Below are 18,271 nucleotides of genomic sequence, written 5' to 3'. Positions count from 1 at the left end.
AACTTCCCAGACATCAATGAGGAATATTATACAGCAGACACAAACAGGTCCAATAAGCACGTTAAAGACAACTTCTTGGTGCAGGTACTAAGGGAGTTAGCTAGGAAAGGTGCCCTCCTAGAGTTGTTGTTTGTACACAGAGAGGGACTTGCGGGCAAAGCGGTGATCGCTGGCTGTCTTGGTCACAGTAAACACAAAGTAATTGAGTTTCAAATCGTTGTCAATAGGAGAAAAACTGCCAGCAAAACCTTGAATCTGGACATGGGGAGAGTAGACTTCAGGTTGCCGAAGGAACTAGTTAGTAAGGCTCCCTGGGAATCTGCTTTTGAAGTCATTGGGGTCCATGAATGCTGGTCACTTTTTAAAAGCCATCTCTTAAGAGCACAGGAGCAGGCAATTCCAAAGTGTCAGAAGTCAAGCAAGCGGAGCACAAGGCCAGCTTGGCTGAGCAGAGATGATTTAGAACTTCGGCAGAAACGGAAAGTGTACAGACATTGGAAGCAGAGACAGGTGACATGGGAGGACTACAGAGATGCTGTTCGCCACTGTAGGGAGAAAATTCATGTGGCCAAAGCTTGTTTAGAGTTCATGCTGGCCAGCACTGTGAAGGACAACAAAAAGGGCTTTTTAAAATATGTTAACAGCAAGAGGAGGATTAGAGATAACACTGGTCCATTATTTGATGAGGTTAGTTACCTCACAAATAAGAATGTAGACAAAGCGGAGATATTTGATGCCTTCTTCACCTCTGTCTTCAACACTGACAATGGGCCCAGGGACCCTTGGACCCCTGTGTTGCAAGACCATGACTGGGGGAAGATAACTCCCAGTCAACACTGAATCTGTTCAAGACTTGCCGCTCCGGCAAGATGCGTATAAGTCTATGAGGTCTGACTGGATTCATCTCAGGGTACTGAAAGAGCTGGCCAATGTCATCATGGGACCTCTCCATTATTTTTCAATGGTCCTGGGAGTCTAGAGAGGTCCCAGACGACTGGAAATTGGCAAATGTTGTCCCAGTTTTCAGGAAGAGTAAGAAGGAAGAACCTGGTAACTACAGGTTTATCAGTCTCACTTCAGTGCCTGGTGAAATTACAGAGAAGGTTATTCTGGGAGTTATTGAAAAAGACAACACAGTCATTGGTCATAGGCAGCATGGGTTGATGAGGGATAAGTCCTGCTTCACCAACTTAATTTCTTCCTTTTATGACAAAGTGACTTATCTAGCTGAACAAGAAAAAGCCGCAGATGTGGGTTATTAGGATTTTAGCAAAGCTTTTGATACTGTCTCTCATAGTATCCTCCTGAACAAAATGTTCACCACAGAGCCAGAAAAGTCCATAACACACTGGGTGAGCAATTGGCTTACAGGTTGAGCTCAAAGGATTACAGCAAACGGGGTTATATCAGGCTGGTGACCAGTCACCAGTGAGGTTCCCAAAGGCTCAATTTTAGGGCCAGTACTCTTTAATGTTTTTATAAATGATCTGGACACAGGAATTGAATGTGTATTAAGTAAATTTGCTGATAATACTAAACTAGGAGCTGTGGACTCCCTCAAGGGTACAGAGGCCTTACAGAGAGATCTGTAAGGATTACAGAGCTAGACAATCACCAATTGTATGAAATTTAATGAGGGCAAGTGCTGGATTCTGCACCCAGGATGGGGTAATCCTGGCACCAAGCCTGTCAGAGTTCAAGGACCATTTTGATGATGCTCTTAGTCATATGGTTCAGTTTTAGGTAGTACTCTGAGGAGCAAGGAGTTAGACTTCATAATCCTTATGGGTCTCTTTCAATTTGAGATATTCTATTGGTGTGTAATAGTATAAATGTAACTTTGATAGAAAGAACCTTTGCTTTAAAAGGTCTGGCTGTAGCACTTTGGGGATTTTTGAGGATGAGGGGGAGTGTTAACATTTTAACTGACTTTTCCTGTAATGGTGAGAAATAATTACTACATGTTTGCTACTGCTCTAGAAAACTTCAAGGCACAAACAAAGGTACAGATCAGTGAACAACATTTAAGCTACATTCTCTCTTGTTCTTCAAGTAAATGAATACATATCATAAACGCACTGCAATATATATCACTACCATAAAGAGAAAATCTGAAAAAAGGGAAGCAGTTTTTTTAATGAAATAATTTACAGAAATTGTTGCTCAGATTTTCAGTATTGTGTTTAAAAGTACTTCAGTTAAGTCGCTGTTGCACAACCAGCCATTAGATGTCATTCTTGCCGCTATGTTTTTAATATTGGCTTCTACAAATTTTCAAGCAGTACATACTAAAATATATCACTGGGTATGATTGCTTGCAATATGATTTTCATAAAAGGACTAATATTGGTTCTATACCAAAGGTACAGAATGATGTCTAGACTTCAAGGGCCATATAATAATATAAATATAACGAACAAATTTATTATACGTCCACCAGCTTTTTTAATTTTCATTGAGCTTCCTGGCTATCTGCTCTGTTATCAATTAAAAGAACCGTCTTTCAGAAGTCAAATCTGTAAAGTGAGTCTGAGATCCAGAAGCAAGTACAATCAGAGATACCACATTTGCCATTATTCCTTTTTGATTCAAGCTGTTTTAATAACATCTCATTGAGGAAGAGGGAGAAGGGGAAGAAATTTAAGTAAGCCTATGTTACTGTCACTACTCACCAATCGTTTGAATAATAGCATTCTGGACAATCCGTTCATCACTCTCGTTGGAGTTTGTGCTGAAAGTAGCACTTCCTGCTGAACTGCGCCCATCACCAAGCTCAAAGTCAACACTGATGCGCAAGTGCTTCAACAAGGTATTAAAAACCTCCAGAACTGTTGGGCCTGGAAACAACACATAACAATGATTGCACCTGTCAAGGGAAAGATGTCTTCAGAAAACCTAAGTCTACCTTTTCAATCTCTTTTCAGGAGAAATCAGAGTAAGCTGAAAAGAACAAGTGAAATACGTTGTTTGAAGACTGGCCTAGGGATAAACTTTTGAAATGTGCCTACGCCCTGATATTTTAGAAAATATTTTGCAATCAGGAAATGCAGTTAAGTATATATGCATAATCTATTACTATCAAGTTGTATGGGGTCCATCTGGGATGGAGTCAAAAAAGAACAGAATCGAATCATTAAGGTTGGAAAAGACCTCTAAGATCATCAAGTCCAACTGCCAACCCAACACCACCATGCCTACTAAACCAGGTCCTGAAGTGCCATGTCTACACGTTTTTTGAACACCTCCAGGATGGTGACTCCACCACTTCCCTGGTCAGCCTCTTCCAATGCTTGACCACTCCTTCAGTGAATACATTTTTTTCCTAATACCCAACCTAAACCTCCCATGACACAACCTGAGGCCATTAACTTTCTTCTTAGCAGCCCAGCTGGCGCTGTGCTTTGCATTTGTGACTAAAATAGCATCAACAACACATCAGTGTTTCAGCTGTTGCTGAACAGTGCTACCAAGTGTCAAAGCTTTTTCATTTTCCCTACTCTGTCCCTACAGAGAATAAGCCGGGGTGTGCGAGAAACTGGGAGGAGACAGACCAGGACAGCTGACCTGAGCTGACCAAAGGGATATTCCATGCCATACAATGTCTTGCTCAGCAATAAAAACTCAAGGAAAGGAGAAGAAATTGGGGGACATCTGTTCATATGGCATTTGTGTTCCCAAGTAAGTGCCACACATGCTGAGGCCCTGCTTTTAAGGAAGTGGCTAAACATCCTCCTGTCAATGGGAAGTACAGAATAAATTCCTCTTCTTTCCTTGTGCATGAAGCTTTTGCTTCACCTATTAAACTGCCTTTATCTTGATCCATGAGGCTTCTTTCTGTCTTTCTACCTTCTCCCTGTCCTGTAGGAAAGCGGAGTGAGCAAACGGCTGTTGGCTGGAGTTAACCCACCACACAAGTTTTATTTACAAAATATGAGTGGTTGCTGAAATTAAGCATCAACAATTGGTTAAATCGCAGGTATTTGCACCTGAATTTCAGTTATTTCAAAACCTGCTACTAAAATTCAGTTCTGTATCTTGGATCAAATAATGAGCTCTTTTCATAATATAGTTGAAGATTTCCAGAATCTGTTCATGCAAGTGGATCTTGTCTAAAGAGAAAGGACAGGCTCAGACTCAAGCTAATGAAGCAAAGTAACAATGTTTCAGCAGGAGACCAAACAAAGACAACAGCAGAGGCCGTGAGTGTACACATCTTCATAACTACTCTTACTCTTATCTCAAGGAGTACATTACCTTAAATGACAGAAATTCACCTTATTTCAGCTGCTCCACAGTTACTAAGGTAACATTTCTCAAAGATCACTCTATTCTTAACTGCCATTATTACCACTCATCTCACAGCAGCTGTATCACAAAACAACAGCCCTCTTGACTTTTTGTAGTCAAACACAGTTCTCTCAGACTTTGTGACTTCTTACCAAACAGAAATTTCTGCCTTTCACAAGGCTATAAAAATACATCTACTCATTTTTTCAATGCAAAGGATTATAAAGCAATCAAACAACCATGTAAGTATGTTTGAGTACTTGTAAATCAAACAAGATTTCAAGCATTTTATCAGCACAAAGGAGAAAAAATAGATAAAAAACCTTCTCAAAATACATGCTTTCATTTAGCAAAAATGAGTACCACCCTTCAAATCTATTCTTTCACCTGATGCCTTTAGTTTAAGACAACTTACCAACTGATCCTTTAGCTGCTATTGCAACTGCTTCCAAAAGAACCTGAATAATGCCAGCACGAACTCGTGGCGAGTCCCTTTTGCGAACATCAAGGTGTCCAAGAATTTCTTGTATTACATGATGGGAATACTGTGCCTATTAAAAAACAAACAGAAAGAAAAACTTGATCTGTGACTTTAATAAGAATAAGCTCATACACCATTCAGCTACAGTCACGACCATGTTCCTATTCTGCAACATTCTTACTGAAATTTATCTAAACTTCAATCAATTCATTATTAAATATAGATTAAAAATAAACTACCATGACAGATGAAGCCACACAGGTCCATCCCGTACAGTATACAAAAGCTTACAGTATTAAATTATCCAGGAACATCTACAAGCACAGAGGAAGTGTGAAGTGGTAGTTCATCCAGCTAACTGCAGTTCAAGGACTTCAGCTGGCCTTACAAAAAAGCATCATTGACACAAATGCTGAGAAAACTCAGCTGTCTTCCACAAACCTGGAATTTATCTTTTGAGTGTCTGTGCTTGATGCAATCCAAGAATCAGACTTTGATCACGTTTTCAACAGACAACAGAGGTTTCCCATTAGTAAAAATCAATCAGCACACAGTTCCATGTAAAGTTGGTTTCTTGGGTTGTAAAAGCACTATCGCTGTACTGGCACGGAGACACAACCCAACTTAATGTCAGATCAGTACGGCTATCCTTCTCCTTGCTCTCCTTGCTGAGGGACCCTGCACTACCTTCCACAGAGAATTTCACAATATCTTTTTTTCTTTTACAAGCGTATATTCATTGAAAGTCAACCAGATAACCTCTGATCACAAACCACGATTAGGTAACTATTTGAAAAGTTTAACGAATGAGACTAAGGAGCTATGGAAAGGGATCTCCTGGATTCTTTGACTTCATCTGCTGTCTATCATTGTCATGGTGAGGTGAGCATTTAACCCCGTCTCATGTGTTTTAAACATGTATGCAAGGAAAACAAATCCTGGAGAGAAAATCCTACCTGTATAGAATACATGATGATTTTGAAGCAGGAAACCGCAAATTCATTGGGATCCCATAGTCTATGATGGTCTAAATGCCTGTAACCAAAAATTAAGGCTTTTGAAATAATGACATTCCACAGACACAATAAATGGCACCTTACAATTTTCTAAAAATTCACCTCAAAGGGATTATTTCCTTACACAAACCTTCTAAACAATGACTTATTACCTAGATCAGAAAACTAGAACTTCAGAAAAGCATTTGTGTTCAAGGTTTAGGATGTGAACATAAAACACTCAGCTGTAATGGACATTCCTGATCTTCTAGTTTCAGGATTTTAAGAAATTTAGTCATTCTGATGATACACAGTTTCCATACAAATTGCACATACAAAAATGGCTGTGTCATTATATGCTTATTTACATGAAAGACAAACATTGAAGAGGATGGTTATAATAGATTATAATAAAGGTTATAATAAAACTTTGATAGATTTTAACTCTAAATAAGATACAGAATTTGATTTTTAATGAGGAGCTACAAAACAATTAAGGCTGAATGTTACATCCAGAATAGACTCTGCCAGCTCTCTTGCCAGCAAACCAACCCCGCACGCACCGGAGCCCCGCCCCAGGGAAAGCAGGGCATCACACGGATACTGTCAAGCTAAGCCTTCAATTTAATGCTGCGCAACACAGGGTTAAATACCCGTATACCTGCTACGCACGCGAACGCACCCGCTCCCTGTGCCCATGGATCTATCCGTGCCTGCCACGCACCTGCCCCTGCGCCCATGGACTTATCCGTGCCCACCACGTACGTGGACGCACCTGCCCCCTGCACTTGTGGACTCATCCACATCCAGTGCGTGAATCGCCACGGACCGCCCCTCCTGCATACATGCAGCCTTGCTAACGTTACCCCACAGACTCTAGAACTATCTTCATTTTCACAGTAGTTTCATGAATAACATATATGGAAAACAAAAAAAGAGCCACTCTTCGTGTATGTACTCCTTTATCACTCTGAAGTATTTCAACACTTTCTGTAAGAAATATCAAAACAGAATCAGAACAATAAATGCATCCGTTTCTCTTGATATGGGATAGGAAACACTAGTGAAAAACTTTGTCTGAGTTTCAAGCAAAGATAAGAAATTCTGCTTAAGCACTATGGTCAAAGCTATGAATAAGGCACACAAATTTTCCAGAAAGGAGACCTGAGTACCTGGAAAAGTATGAAAAAAATAAATGCATTTTTAAATCAAGACGACTGAAAAAAGAAATTTGGGATGCCTTGTAATTGGAATGATTGACATTTCAAAAACAAAACAGTAAAACCAAAAAAAAATCTCAAAAAACACAAAAAACTTTCTTACAGAAACTGAACTGAAGTAGTGTTTCTGAACAGGTATCTCAGTTACCGAATCACTATTGGTCTGCCTTTTCCCAAAGAATGTGGTAAACATATAAAGATGCTTCAAATAACAAACCTCAAAGCATACAGGAGAAAGAAGTCAGTACTCTGAACACAGGAGGACTGACTGGATGCTTTAACTTACTTTGCCTAGAATCTGGAGGTCTCAATTAACTCCCTGGCCAGCTGCTACCAGCCTAGTGACCCAGCTGAGTACACAGGTCTCCTTCAAGGCTGATTAAACCACCTGGCACAAAACTACCCTCCTATGTGCCCTAAATTATCTTGCAGTCCATTGCAGAGCTAAGGAAACGTACTGCCATTTTGACACATTACATACCTTTAACAGAAATCCCTACAGGAAAGAATTTTAGGAATTTTAAAGGTGTAAATTTGTCTGCCAAGATAACAGCGCATTTGCGTTACTAAATATTAAAATGGACTACCCGTTGGGGACAGCTGCCTCTCTTGTGCACATTCCAAACACACAGGTATATTTAATCCTGCCTTAGCGGCAAAAAGACAAACAAAATTACCTCTTTAAATCCTCCCAGGCTCAGCAGCTCAATGTATTTATTAATGTTTTCTTTCTCTCTAATATCATTCCAGTACAGCCCATCATTTCTTGTACATAACAACTTATTTTAGCTAACCTATTTTCTTTTTGTCTCATCAGATACAAAACCATACTCTCCACTATCTTCTCCTGATTGGAACTAATCCTTTAATCTTTCAGGGTAGCACGCGGTCTGTCACCCTTGACAGTTCCTCTTTACCTGTCCCAAAGATCCATTCAAGCAGATTATGGGCAACTACATCTTCTATCATTTTTTTTTTTTAAAAAAAAAAAAAAACACCCTTTCCTCTCAAAACAAGACATACAGTTTTCTTTTTCCAAAAAGGCAAAGTATTATATTAGCTGCTTCAGGTAGCTGAACTGATGGGAAGACAGCAGGGGGAAGATGACAGCTTAGGTTAATGTTTTGTGTAACAGCTCAATGGGCAGCATGCTTTGTATATTGGAATTTTCCTCCTAAGAAAAAGAATATTAGATTACTGTAGGTGATATATTTTACTTGTCATAATGCAAGCAGTGTATTCATTGTAGTTCTGTTTTTGTAAAAGTTGCTAAGTGGTATTTTCAGCACGGTGCATTTAGTTTAGTTAAAATCAAGTCACATCTTACCTATTTTTTTTCCAACTATATTTATTTTAATAAAGAATACCTAAGTAAGATTGCAAAATATTTTATCAGTGGATTAACAAATTCCAAACTCTGCCTTCCATTAAGATCTGCTGCATACATGTAGCAAATGTGCACAATTAGGTTTCTCAAATTAAAAGGAAGAGCAGAACCAATGGTGTAAGTTACTACTGTATAGAGTAAGAGTCACTAATGGTCTCTGAATTCAGTCACCTTGTCACACACGCAAGTAATCCTTACTGTATAAAATGATAAATTGATATTGATGATTAGAAAGCAGAACTGAGGCCTGTACGTGAATATATAAAATACTCTTCTCATGCATCATGTTTGCTGAAAGAATATTAAATATCAGTCTTTTGATATTCAAAACCCTTGCACAGATTATGTGGTAACTCACAAGAATGGAAATACAGTGAGACGAACAGGGTGTAGTAACTTGTACTTGGAAGTTGTTTATGTTAACTAGATTTCTGTATCCCTCTGGATCTACCTAACCTATCCAACACTGCAATTCATGCTGTTAACACAAAATACTAATTTTTTTTCATATCATATTAATAGATTTTTTTTTTTTACTTTCATTAAGCAGTTTGTCAGACTGATGTGCCAGATTTCACTAAAAATGAGAATCTGAGAGTTCCTAGCTACTAAATGTAGAGCCGCTTATAACCATGGAGATTTTCTGCCAAAGGCAAGGAGAATCAAGGTCAATCCAAACTCATACCAGGAGACCAGCTAGATTTCAGCTATGTTCATTCTATTTAAATTCCTCAATCTTTGAATGTACTCAGCCTCATAATGTAGGAAGCACTGTTCTCTCAGTTTTGCAAAGAAGTGATTGCGTGTTGACCAATACTCCAATACCACATGAAGCAAGCCTTCAAGTGGGGAACTGAACCTGCATTTTCAGTGTCAGTACTGTAATAAGTGGTCTTATCTTTATTATTCAGTTTTCTTAAAAACTGCGAAATTGTTGAAAGCTGTTAGGAAAAACTTTTTTCCAATAAAGTATATATAAACCAAGCCAGGTTTTTCAATCGGGTAAAGTGCAGTGGACTCGCTATCTCAAACTTAGGTTCTACTAGTTCTGCTCATTCACACAGTGAGGCTGATTAGATAGAGCACTGCCGTTTCGGGAAAAGCAGCCTGGAAATTGCATTTTCTGCATCTCTCGTTCTTAAAAAATACTAAATCTTTACAGCAGTTATTTATAAAAACCATAAATTTATTTGGCAATTCTCCCTCAAAAAGGAACACAAAAATGGTGACCACAAAGACTGTCTGAATAGAAAAGATAATATATTCTGAATAATTGGTCATTATCTACTGATTTCAATGCACAAATGCAGCATGTGGCACGTACAAGTGCACAAAGAGTCAAGCGGTTCCTTAGCATCATACCAAGGAAGAAAATAAATTAGGCTGGAAATAACACTTTGAAATCATAAAGCTTCAGATCTGCCACAGGAAATACAGGTATGACACCTTCTCAAATCCCAGACCAAGCACTAGCTCTACTCCAAGGAATCAGGAATTATTTGTGGGAAACTTCCCTGATGATTCAAAAGACTGAAGTAGCTGCACATGCTGACGAAGTTTTGAGACAAGCCTATAAAATGAACTTAGAAGTGGTAAGAGAGCAACTGCAATACAGCTCCAAATAGTCCATCTAGACTGCTCAATATCTAAACATTCACTCTAGTGGCAGGTAATGTAGAGCAACACAAATTTTAAATGTAGGAAAGGATGAAATTTTTTTCATAAAACACTCAAGTTTGCAACTCTTATCAGTTCGGTACAATAGGTGCACATGAGAACTAATAAATAAATAATTTGAATTTAATGCTTTTGGGCGAAAAACAAGCAACTACAAAAGTTTTTTTGCTTTCAATATCTTCTCTAAGTTCTTTTTGCATTTCTCTTCTTTCTTAACAGTAGTAACTTAAAAATAGCTTTCAGTAGCTTGAAAAACTTCCAGTGTATGAATGGAATTCTTAGTCTTTGTGGGAAGAACCAGGCCATCCAAGAAAAGATGTTCCCATACAAATGGGTACCTTGAAAATCTACAAGAAGGAACAAGTAGCTTTCCTTATCACCAGGAAAAGACATAGTTTCAACACAGCATCACCAACTCGAGACCCTCCTGCAAAGATTTCTCCTGAGAATATGCCTACTTTGTAGACATCAGCAGAGGTGAAAAAAGATTATTTAAGTTATTTCAATGCTTATAGCTTTATTTCACTTTTGCTTTTTAATGAAGCAATTGGGGCAATGCAGAGAACTGAAAAACACTGGACTTGATAGTTAATGCATCAGCTATAGTTTGTACTGTGTGCATCTGTGCATAATGTGCACACTGTGAGCACATCTGCCATTCACTACTAAATGAGCTGTTAAAGATATTCCTCATAGAACATCAAAACAGGTCTTGGAAGAAAACTGCAAGAAAGCAGAAATCTTAACTTTATCTATTAATGTGGGCACAGTCTTCCTTTGTGCTACTTGTATTTTACTTGGCTTGTCTCTTTGCTGACTGCAACAGTCATCTGTGGGACATTAGTATCTTGAACAGTTTCACATTCAAAAGAAAGGCCAGCTGAGGCCACAACCCATCCAAATCATTATCTTGCACTTCTAAAACCAGTAAAATGGGACACACATTTCTCCATAACTATCTTGAAGTTAACAGACAGGCAACAAACAGGTGAGATTAAAAGAGGGGCAATTCTTTGAAGAAACGTGAATAACCGTTAGTAAAATCCTTTGGGTTGAAAAGGAGGAAGACATTTAATGAAACATAATTAGATGTTGAAATAAAAAAAAAAATTCTTAAGATAAGACCTTCCATGAATTTTCAACTTACGCGAAAACTGGTCTGACAGCATTATTCATATTTCCATAGGTTGCTCGTCCTAGTAGTTCCCTGAAACAATTCTCAGCCAGCAGAGCAGGATTTTCCTCTTTCTCTCCTCCTGTAGGAGAGGATGGAGGGCCTGTTCTGCTGAAATGAGACAAAAATACATTGATTTTACTACTGATTAACACTCACCTTCCTTATGGTACACACCCTTGGTTCTGCAAAAAGTTCAGCAGAATCTTAGTCATTTTGTTCAGACCAATGATCTCATTCACCTGCCCACTACTGAATCCACACTGTGTGGGCGAGCATTAAATAAAACTCCAATACTTCTGCAGAACAGATGGCTTGTGAGTTGAAAAAAAAGTCTGACTGAACTGATCAGAACATTATCACCCACACAGTTACCTCTAACTAGACAGCGTACAAGTTAGTCACCTTCTAACTGTCTGTCCTCCAACACTACTATGGCGAGGACTGTATGGGGTGTCTGTGCCCAGGCACTGGCAGGGGAGGCTCCATCGGCCCCATCACAGGACACAGCTTAGCCCCTCAGCCAAGCTGGGGGCACTGTAAAGGGGGGAAAACTGGTTTGGGAAAGGGCCCAAGGCAGCAGAGGCAGAGGAGGAGGAAGGCGAGGAGAGAGCAGCAGCAGAGGGACCCCGAGGGCGCAGGAGGAGGAGGGCAGGAGGTGCTGCAGGCCCGGAGCAGGGATCCCCTGCAGCCCTGCAGAGACCCCGCTGGAGCACAGAGCCAGCCTGCAGCCCGGGGAGGGCCCCAGGCCGCAGCCGGGGGATATTTCCTGCAGGAGCCGCGGCCCTGGAGAGCCCAGGCGGGAGCAGGGTGTCCCTGCAGGGCTGCAGCCCAGGGAAGGGCCTGCGCTGGAGCAGGGAGAGGTGTGAGGAGGGAGCAGCGGCCCAGAGGGGCTGGGGTGGACTGACCGCAGCCCCCAGCCCCACCCCTGCGCCCCTCGGGAAGAGGAGTCGGGGGTGGAGGGGGGAAGGTGGGCAAGATGAAAGGGGGTGGTAGGAAGGTGCTTTCATGTTTGTCTTTGTTTCTCACTGCCTGAATCTATTTTGACTGGCAATAAATTAAATTAATGTTCCCCAAGTAGTATCTGTTTTGCCTGCAGTGGTAGCTGGTGAGTGATCTCCCTGTTTTCACCTCGACCCATGAGCTTCATCCTATTTTCTCCCCAGTCCTGTTGAGGCAGGTGGGGAGTGAAAGAACGGCTGGCTGGGAGTTGGCTTTTAGGCAGGGCTGACTTACCACAAGGACTGAAAAGACAAGCATATCTATTATCAGTACATACAAACCTCTAATTTTAAACTTTGTTAAATCATTATACTTTATCAAGCTGTTTTTACCATGTAGTCTTCTTCACCTCTATGATACTGTTGGGCAACTAGAGTCCTGTATTTATCACACAGGATGTTACTAATAACTTGGGGGGGGTGAGGAAACAACAACCAAAATCAAACACTTTTCGAATTTGGAAATACATTTTTAAGGCACAGGTATTGATGCTAATTTCTTCTTATTTATAAAGGTGGCCCTTGTTGAAGGAGGATTCTTCTTTCCCTAAAAGTGTTACTCTGAAAAAAAAACATCGCACTGATTTAGTCAGTTACAAACTTTGCATCAGATAAATATACCATGAAGACTGTTAAATTGCATAAGTTCTGTTGAAAAATTTGTCCTTCAACAAGAAGATTAAAGCTACGTCAATCATAGAAATGTAGCGCTGATAGTAAAGAACAATAAAAAATGATGACACCATGGGAGAACGAGGAAAAAAGCAATGGGCTGGGGGAGAATTTATTACTACCACAGGTACTATTTCCTCAGCTGCTAAAATACCCCAATGAATGACATAATCTCAAAAAAAAAAATTAAATTAAGATGTAATTAAAATCAACATTTAAATATCAACTTTATTTCTTATGGAAATTTTAGCTTATGACTTAATAAATCTTGTAGTGCAAAGCCAGGCTTTAATGTTTTATATTAATGACAGCAATGACCAAACTTTTGTAAAGTTCAAACACTGCCATTTGAAATTATCTCTCTTCTCTTGGTGACTGGGCATTAGGTTGACTATTTAAAATCAACATGGTATTAAAAAAAGAGTACGAGTACTGAATTAAAGACTGAATCCAGACACAAGAGAAGCAAAACTACAGAAACTACATACTGTTTTGGACAAACTAAAACTACTGAGGCTCGAATTCTACCTCTGAATTTTGAAGGGAATAGCCTGTCCTCTCCTTGGAATAACTAAAATCAGCACCTGCACTGTAAACAGTGAAAGACAGAGCCTTTGCAGAAGAGTTTCCAGTTTCCCGACTTCTCATTTTTGATGCACGTCTTGGTAATGGTTTTTGCTTCATTTTTGGGTTGTGGGTTTTTTGTTTCTTTGGTTTTGTTTTTTTTTCTTCTCTTTTGCCCAAAGTCACCTCCTTTTCAGTACACAGAGACTTAAACTACTACAGCAAATTAAAGGCATTTGAAATGTATTTCTGAATTTAAGTCCTTCACACATCATACCATTTAAGCTGCTACTAATATTTCATTTAAATTGAGCAGCTGAGAGGTGGGAGACCGAGGAAGAAAGGAAGGAAACATTTCCCTCCAAGGTGCAATATTACTTATTTGAGAAGTACTGTACCTACAGGTGGCAAATATTTTTTTTTTTTTTTGCACAAAACACATTATAGAAATTTAAGTGAGGATTCATTCACCTACATGAACATTATGCACCTGTGCATTAGGAGATTTATTTCAGACTGCAGAAATCAGGACACTAAAACCTGAAACATACTTTCAGTTCTGCAGTGCAAGCTTGTGTGTTAAGTATGTTTAAAAGTGCTCACTAAGAGCATCAGCTTTAGTTAATGTTCACTCTTCAGTATCATAAAACCATAGCTTTAGAGCATTATAAAAAGTCAAATACTGAAACACCATTAGTCAAATGAACATATAACATCACAGCTGTACTATCTTCTGATAGGAAAAGTTCTTCTAGTGTTCCAAGACTACTGCAATCTGAAAGTTGCAGTATGTTTCAGAAGTTACCATACATTGCTAGCTTGTCAGATTTTAATAAAAAAAAATATGCCCCAGGCAGTCTGTTAGATAAATAAGGAGAAATAGTTTTACAAACAGACAATGATTAGAACTTTAAAACGCATGACAATTTGTATATAAGTCACCATGAATATCACTAAACTGCAGCTTTATCCAACTGCTGTGCTTCTCAATCTCCCTATTTTTTTTGCCTCTACCACCTAGACTCTAATCCAGACAGATGGGCATCCTTTTCAGCGCAGAGAAGGTACAAATGACAGTGCAGGACTGTCATTCCCATCGCTGTTTTGACAGATTCCCTAGAATGCAGCAGTATTACAAAGGCGGTTGGGTAGGGGAGAACAAAGAAAGCAGGCTGCAGACAGAACACACACAGAGAGCTAGTCCATCTGGAAGAATTCTAGTTAAAAGGCAGTAAAAATAAATTATCATTCAAGTGTTTGTGTAGGCAATCCTACACAAGGTGACTTTCTCAGCATTGCTTGGAGTCTTATTTTAGAATAAATGAATAAATCACAATCCAGCCTTCCTAGTCTAAAACGTTACACTGCATCAGAATGTTCAAAATTCTCTCCCGTTGTCTGTAAGAATCACGTTGCTGTTTTGAACTTTAACAGCACCTACCTCTCAATGTTCCTTAGCGTTATCAGAGGAAAGACAATTAATATATCCCACTCTTTCAAGTTTTTAATTTCAAAGGAAATTCAAAGGCTTTGTACAGCCTCTCAAGTTTCTACGTTTAAATGAGCAATTCATACTCATTTTGTCTCACGGACTTGTTTTTTAAACAAAGATCAGAGAAACCTCTGACAAATCGAACTGCAACACTTAGAAAATTACTATTCCTCCACATCCAGAGTTTCTCTACTACCACAAGTCCAGAAGAGTGAAAAACGAAATGCATTTTGCAATAAAATGGGCAATAACTACTCCCTTTAACTGTTCTTCCAGCTTTCTGTGGGTAACCTCTACTGAAAAAGGTGGCAAAAAGGAACTGGAAGGAGGGATGTTTTGAAGTACAGCAGTTACCATAGCAAACATCTGATCACAGGCTTAAATTGGCTCAGAGCAACTCGGCATCTCATGCATGAGACTACTTTAATATCACAAATCCAGGACTGGCCAACATGCTGGGACATGTAAAGTTAAGACTTAACAACTACTTTTGAGCGGAGTAGCCTCAGGAATGTTTGATTATAGTTCACTCACCTTGAGAAAGAAACACATTCTAATCTACCTCTAAACCAGAATGTATATGAACCTTACAGATATATCAGAAGGATTTGAAGTCAAGCCTACAAGAGTTAGAGTGTCCTTCTGCCTTAAATAAGGTTGGCACTTTTAGCTCTGCAGTTATAATGAAGAATATGTTACAAACTAAGTGGAAACACTGTTTCAATGCCCAATTTCCTACATTCCTTCCCCATTTTGGAGATGCACAGAAATTGACCTATATGACTGACTCTTCTGAATTTTCTTCCAGAAAACTTGAAGGAGGGAGGGCAACTCTTTGAAGCAATGCCTCATACTATACCGAAGTATGTATAGCAATTATATTGTAATACAGAATTGTAGTGAAGTACAACTAAGAAAAAGCCCAATCTGATTTTTAGAATGCAAATTTGCCTGATAGTCATGTACCTAGAATGTACATTGAGATACATGGCCAAATAACAACAATCAAATACAACTATCTTTTTGAAATGGTTAAATATTAAATTCTTAACTCCAAAAAGTGTCTCATCTGACATACTCAGAAGAATCTTGAATTAAGCTATTAAGGTTCCACAAGTAAAGATTACACTGATCTTTAATGTAAGCTTCAGCTATGTGTACTTCAGCTTTAACCAAAAATGGTTCTTTTCTATGGACTTAAGTTGGGAGTATTTTCTCGAATTTCTGCTGTCTCGAATAATGCTTTGAGATTCCATCTGCCGGAACAATATGCTTCTTACTCCTACTCTTCAAAACGCCTCTGTTTGTGCTCCACAAATATGAAGTCACATATAAAACAAGATGAGAAATTCTCTGTAACATCGCTTAAGGCCAGCAGATCAACAATTTATAAATATTGTTTTCAGCTTTTCTGTCACATGTGCATCATACAAGGCCCCTACTTGCCACTTGAAAAAACATTAGTCTTTTTTTTCCATTGAATGTGCATTACAGAAAAAGTTTCAAGCAGCCAGTTCAGATATTAACAATCGTTTTTTGACAGATTTGTTTTTCTACCACCACTATGACATTGCTCAACAAGTGATAAAAGGAAGTCCTGCAGTGCACATAAACTGATCTTCTTTAAGTCTTCTATTCCAGCCAGCTTTCCCATCAGTAGTTAATTTAATTTTGCTACATAAAGGAAAGTATATGCTTGAGGGCACTGTAAAGAGTAACAAAGGAAAGGGCCCACCTGCATCTAGAAGCCCTGTAAGAACACGAGCAAAGGCCAGCTAGGCTTTCCTTGTTCAAACAGTTGTTTCAGAAACCTTTGTCTCTTAATCAGATCACTCTTCAGATGTAAAATCAAAGTGGATATTTCTGTACATAATCTGTGAGTCCTCAGTTATACTCAGTAAATAGATAAAGCACAGACAGATAGACAATTATTATTTTAGTCATTTAGTGTGAAAATCTGCTGCAGAGAAGAGACAGGTACAGACAGTTAGAAATAAGAGGAGAAAAATAAGGCTGAGGAATGGAGAGAAAAAAAAACATCAAACCCAACAAACCAAAAAAAGAGAAATCCGACAGATTTAGCCAGCCGAGTGTCATGTGAAAGCATGAAAAGCGTGTTGTTATAGGAAGGCTGCTGAGCCTACTTACCAAGCAAGTTTTGAAGCAGCTAAGTTTGGACATGAAAAAAATATTTACGCTTGTTTGCACAGCTTAAGTTGGTTTTACGGAAATTTCCCAGTGCCAGTAATACACATTTTTCACACCTGCATCTTTTTTAGCCACAAATACAGACATGGACCAAAAAAAAGGTGACTTTTCCATTGTAAGGTGACTGGCATATCCTCAACATCAGTTATCACAGAGATTATCTTTTTTGAAGGTATACCTGGCAGCTAATATGCCTAGGAGTCATTGACAGCAAAAAGAGAGAAAGGTGTCTACATTTAAAGAAATTTTAAATCCTCACTTTAAGTGCCACTGCAAACAGATAGTTGTTACTAATGGCTAAATGGGAATGAAACCCAAATGAAACCCAAATATAACTAGAGAAAACATCTGAGTCACCTACAAACCTGTGCTTACTGTGCCATCTAATATTACAAAACAAAGTTTGCAATTTTTAAAAAGTCTAAACATGGATACACAATTTCTGGAGCAATTTTTAGACTGACACAATCTAGAACAAGTGAAATGCAGGTGGTTGAAAAGACTTTAAGAAAATAAATATTAAGAGCAGTTAAGCAGAGCTGTGCTGTCAGTTTTGAGAAGATTCAGCTAGCAAACATCAGTAGTTATTTCCAATAAAAATAAAAGGTATCTATCGTAAAAACTGAGCCCAAAGATTGCTTTAAAAACATGCCAGTGACCAGGAATAAAAATACCTGTCAATATCTTCTATTTTCTGCATATTAAACAGCAGTGATGGTACTATCTTGTCCATGTGCTGAGGTTCCCATATAGTTGCTCGAAGTTCATCGTTAACTGTTTTTCGAACCACTCCCTGAATGCCCCTAATTCCAGCAATTCGGATCCTAAGGAAGGAAAAAAGAAATTACTGAAAAGGAGAAACACAGTACCTCCCAGTATAGCTGTTTACCTATTAGGCAGTAGTAATTATGCAGTGTGGAATTCTATTAGATTCTCACAAACAGTAGTTTGGAAATTTGGCCAACTCATTAAGCTTGCCCGTATTGCCTTTAAATGCCTTTAAAGCTCATAAGAAAGCTGATAAAAACTTAGAAAATTCCACCACTGAAACATTCTTTTAAATTTCTTTTTAATTATTAGTTCTTAAGGTAAACAAGTTTTGCCAATACTGAG

General features: G+C 38.8%; 1 protein-coding gene across 3 annotated transcripts in view; it reads right to left on the bottom strand.

Annotated features, from left to right (window-relative positions):
* The window catches only part of EFR3A (EFR3 homolog A), an 84,124-nt gene that overhangs the window by 28,536 nt on the left and 37,317 nt on the right, over nt 1–18,271 (bottom strand). For 2 of the 3 annotated variants that reach the window (XM_086741283.1, XM_086741282.1), the window contains 5 exons: nt 17,833–17,982; nt 11,195–11,332; nt 5,725–5,803; nt 4,703–4,838; nt 2,673–2,837 (listed from right to left, as the gene is read on the bottom strand). In XM_086741283.1, the coding sequence (XP_086597409.1) occupies nt 2,673–2,837; nt 4,703–4,838; nt 5,725–5,803; nt 11,195–11,332; nt 17,833–17,982 (668 nt within the window). The remainder of the gene's footprint in view (nt 1–2,672; nt 2,838–4,702; nt 4,839–5,724; nt 5,804–11,194; nt 11,333–17,832; nt 17,983–18,271) is intronic. The other variant, XM_086741281.1, reaches the window with a different exon arrangement.

Source organism: Chlamydotis macqueenii, chromosome 2 (genome assembly GCF_036417535.1).
Source record: "Chlamydotis macqueenii isolate bChlMac1 chromosome 2, bChlMac1.mat, whole genome shotgun sequence".
NCBI lineage: Eukaryota > Metazoa > Chordata > Aves > Otidiformes > Otididae > Chlamydotis > Chlamydotis macqueenii.
Note: the sequence above shows the minus strand (reverse complement) of the source record. Positions and strands in the feature narration are given on the sequence as shown.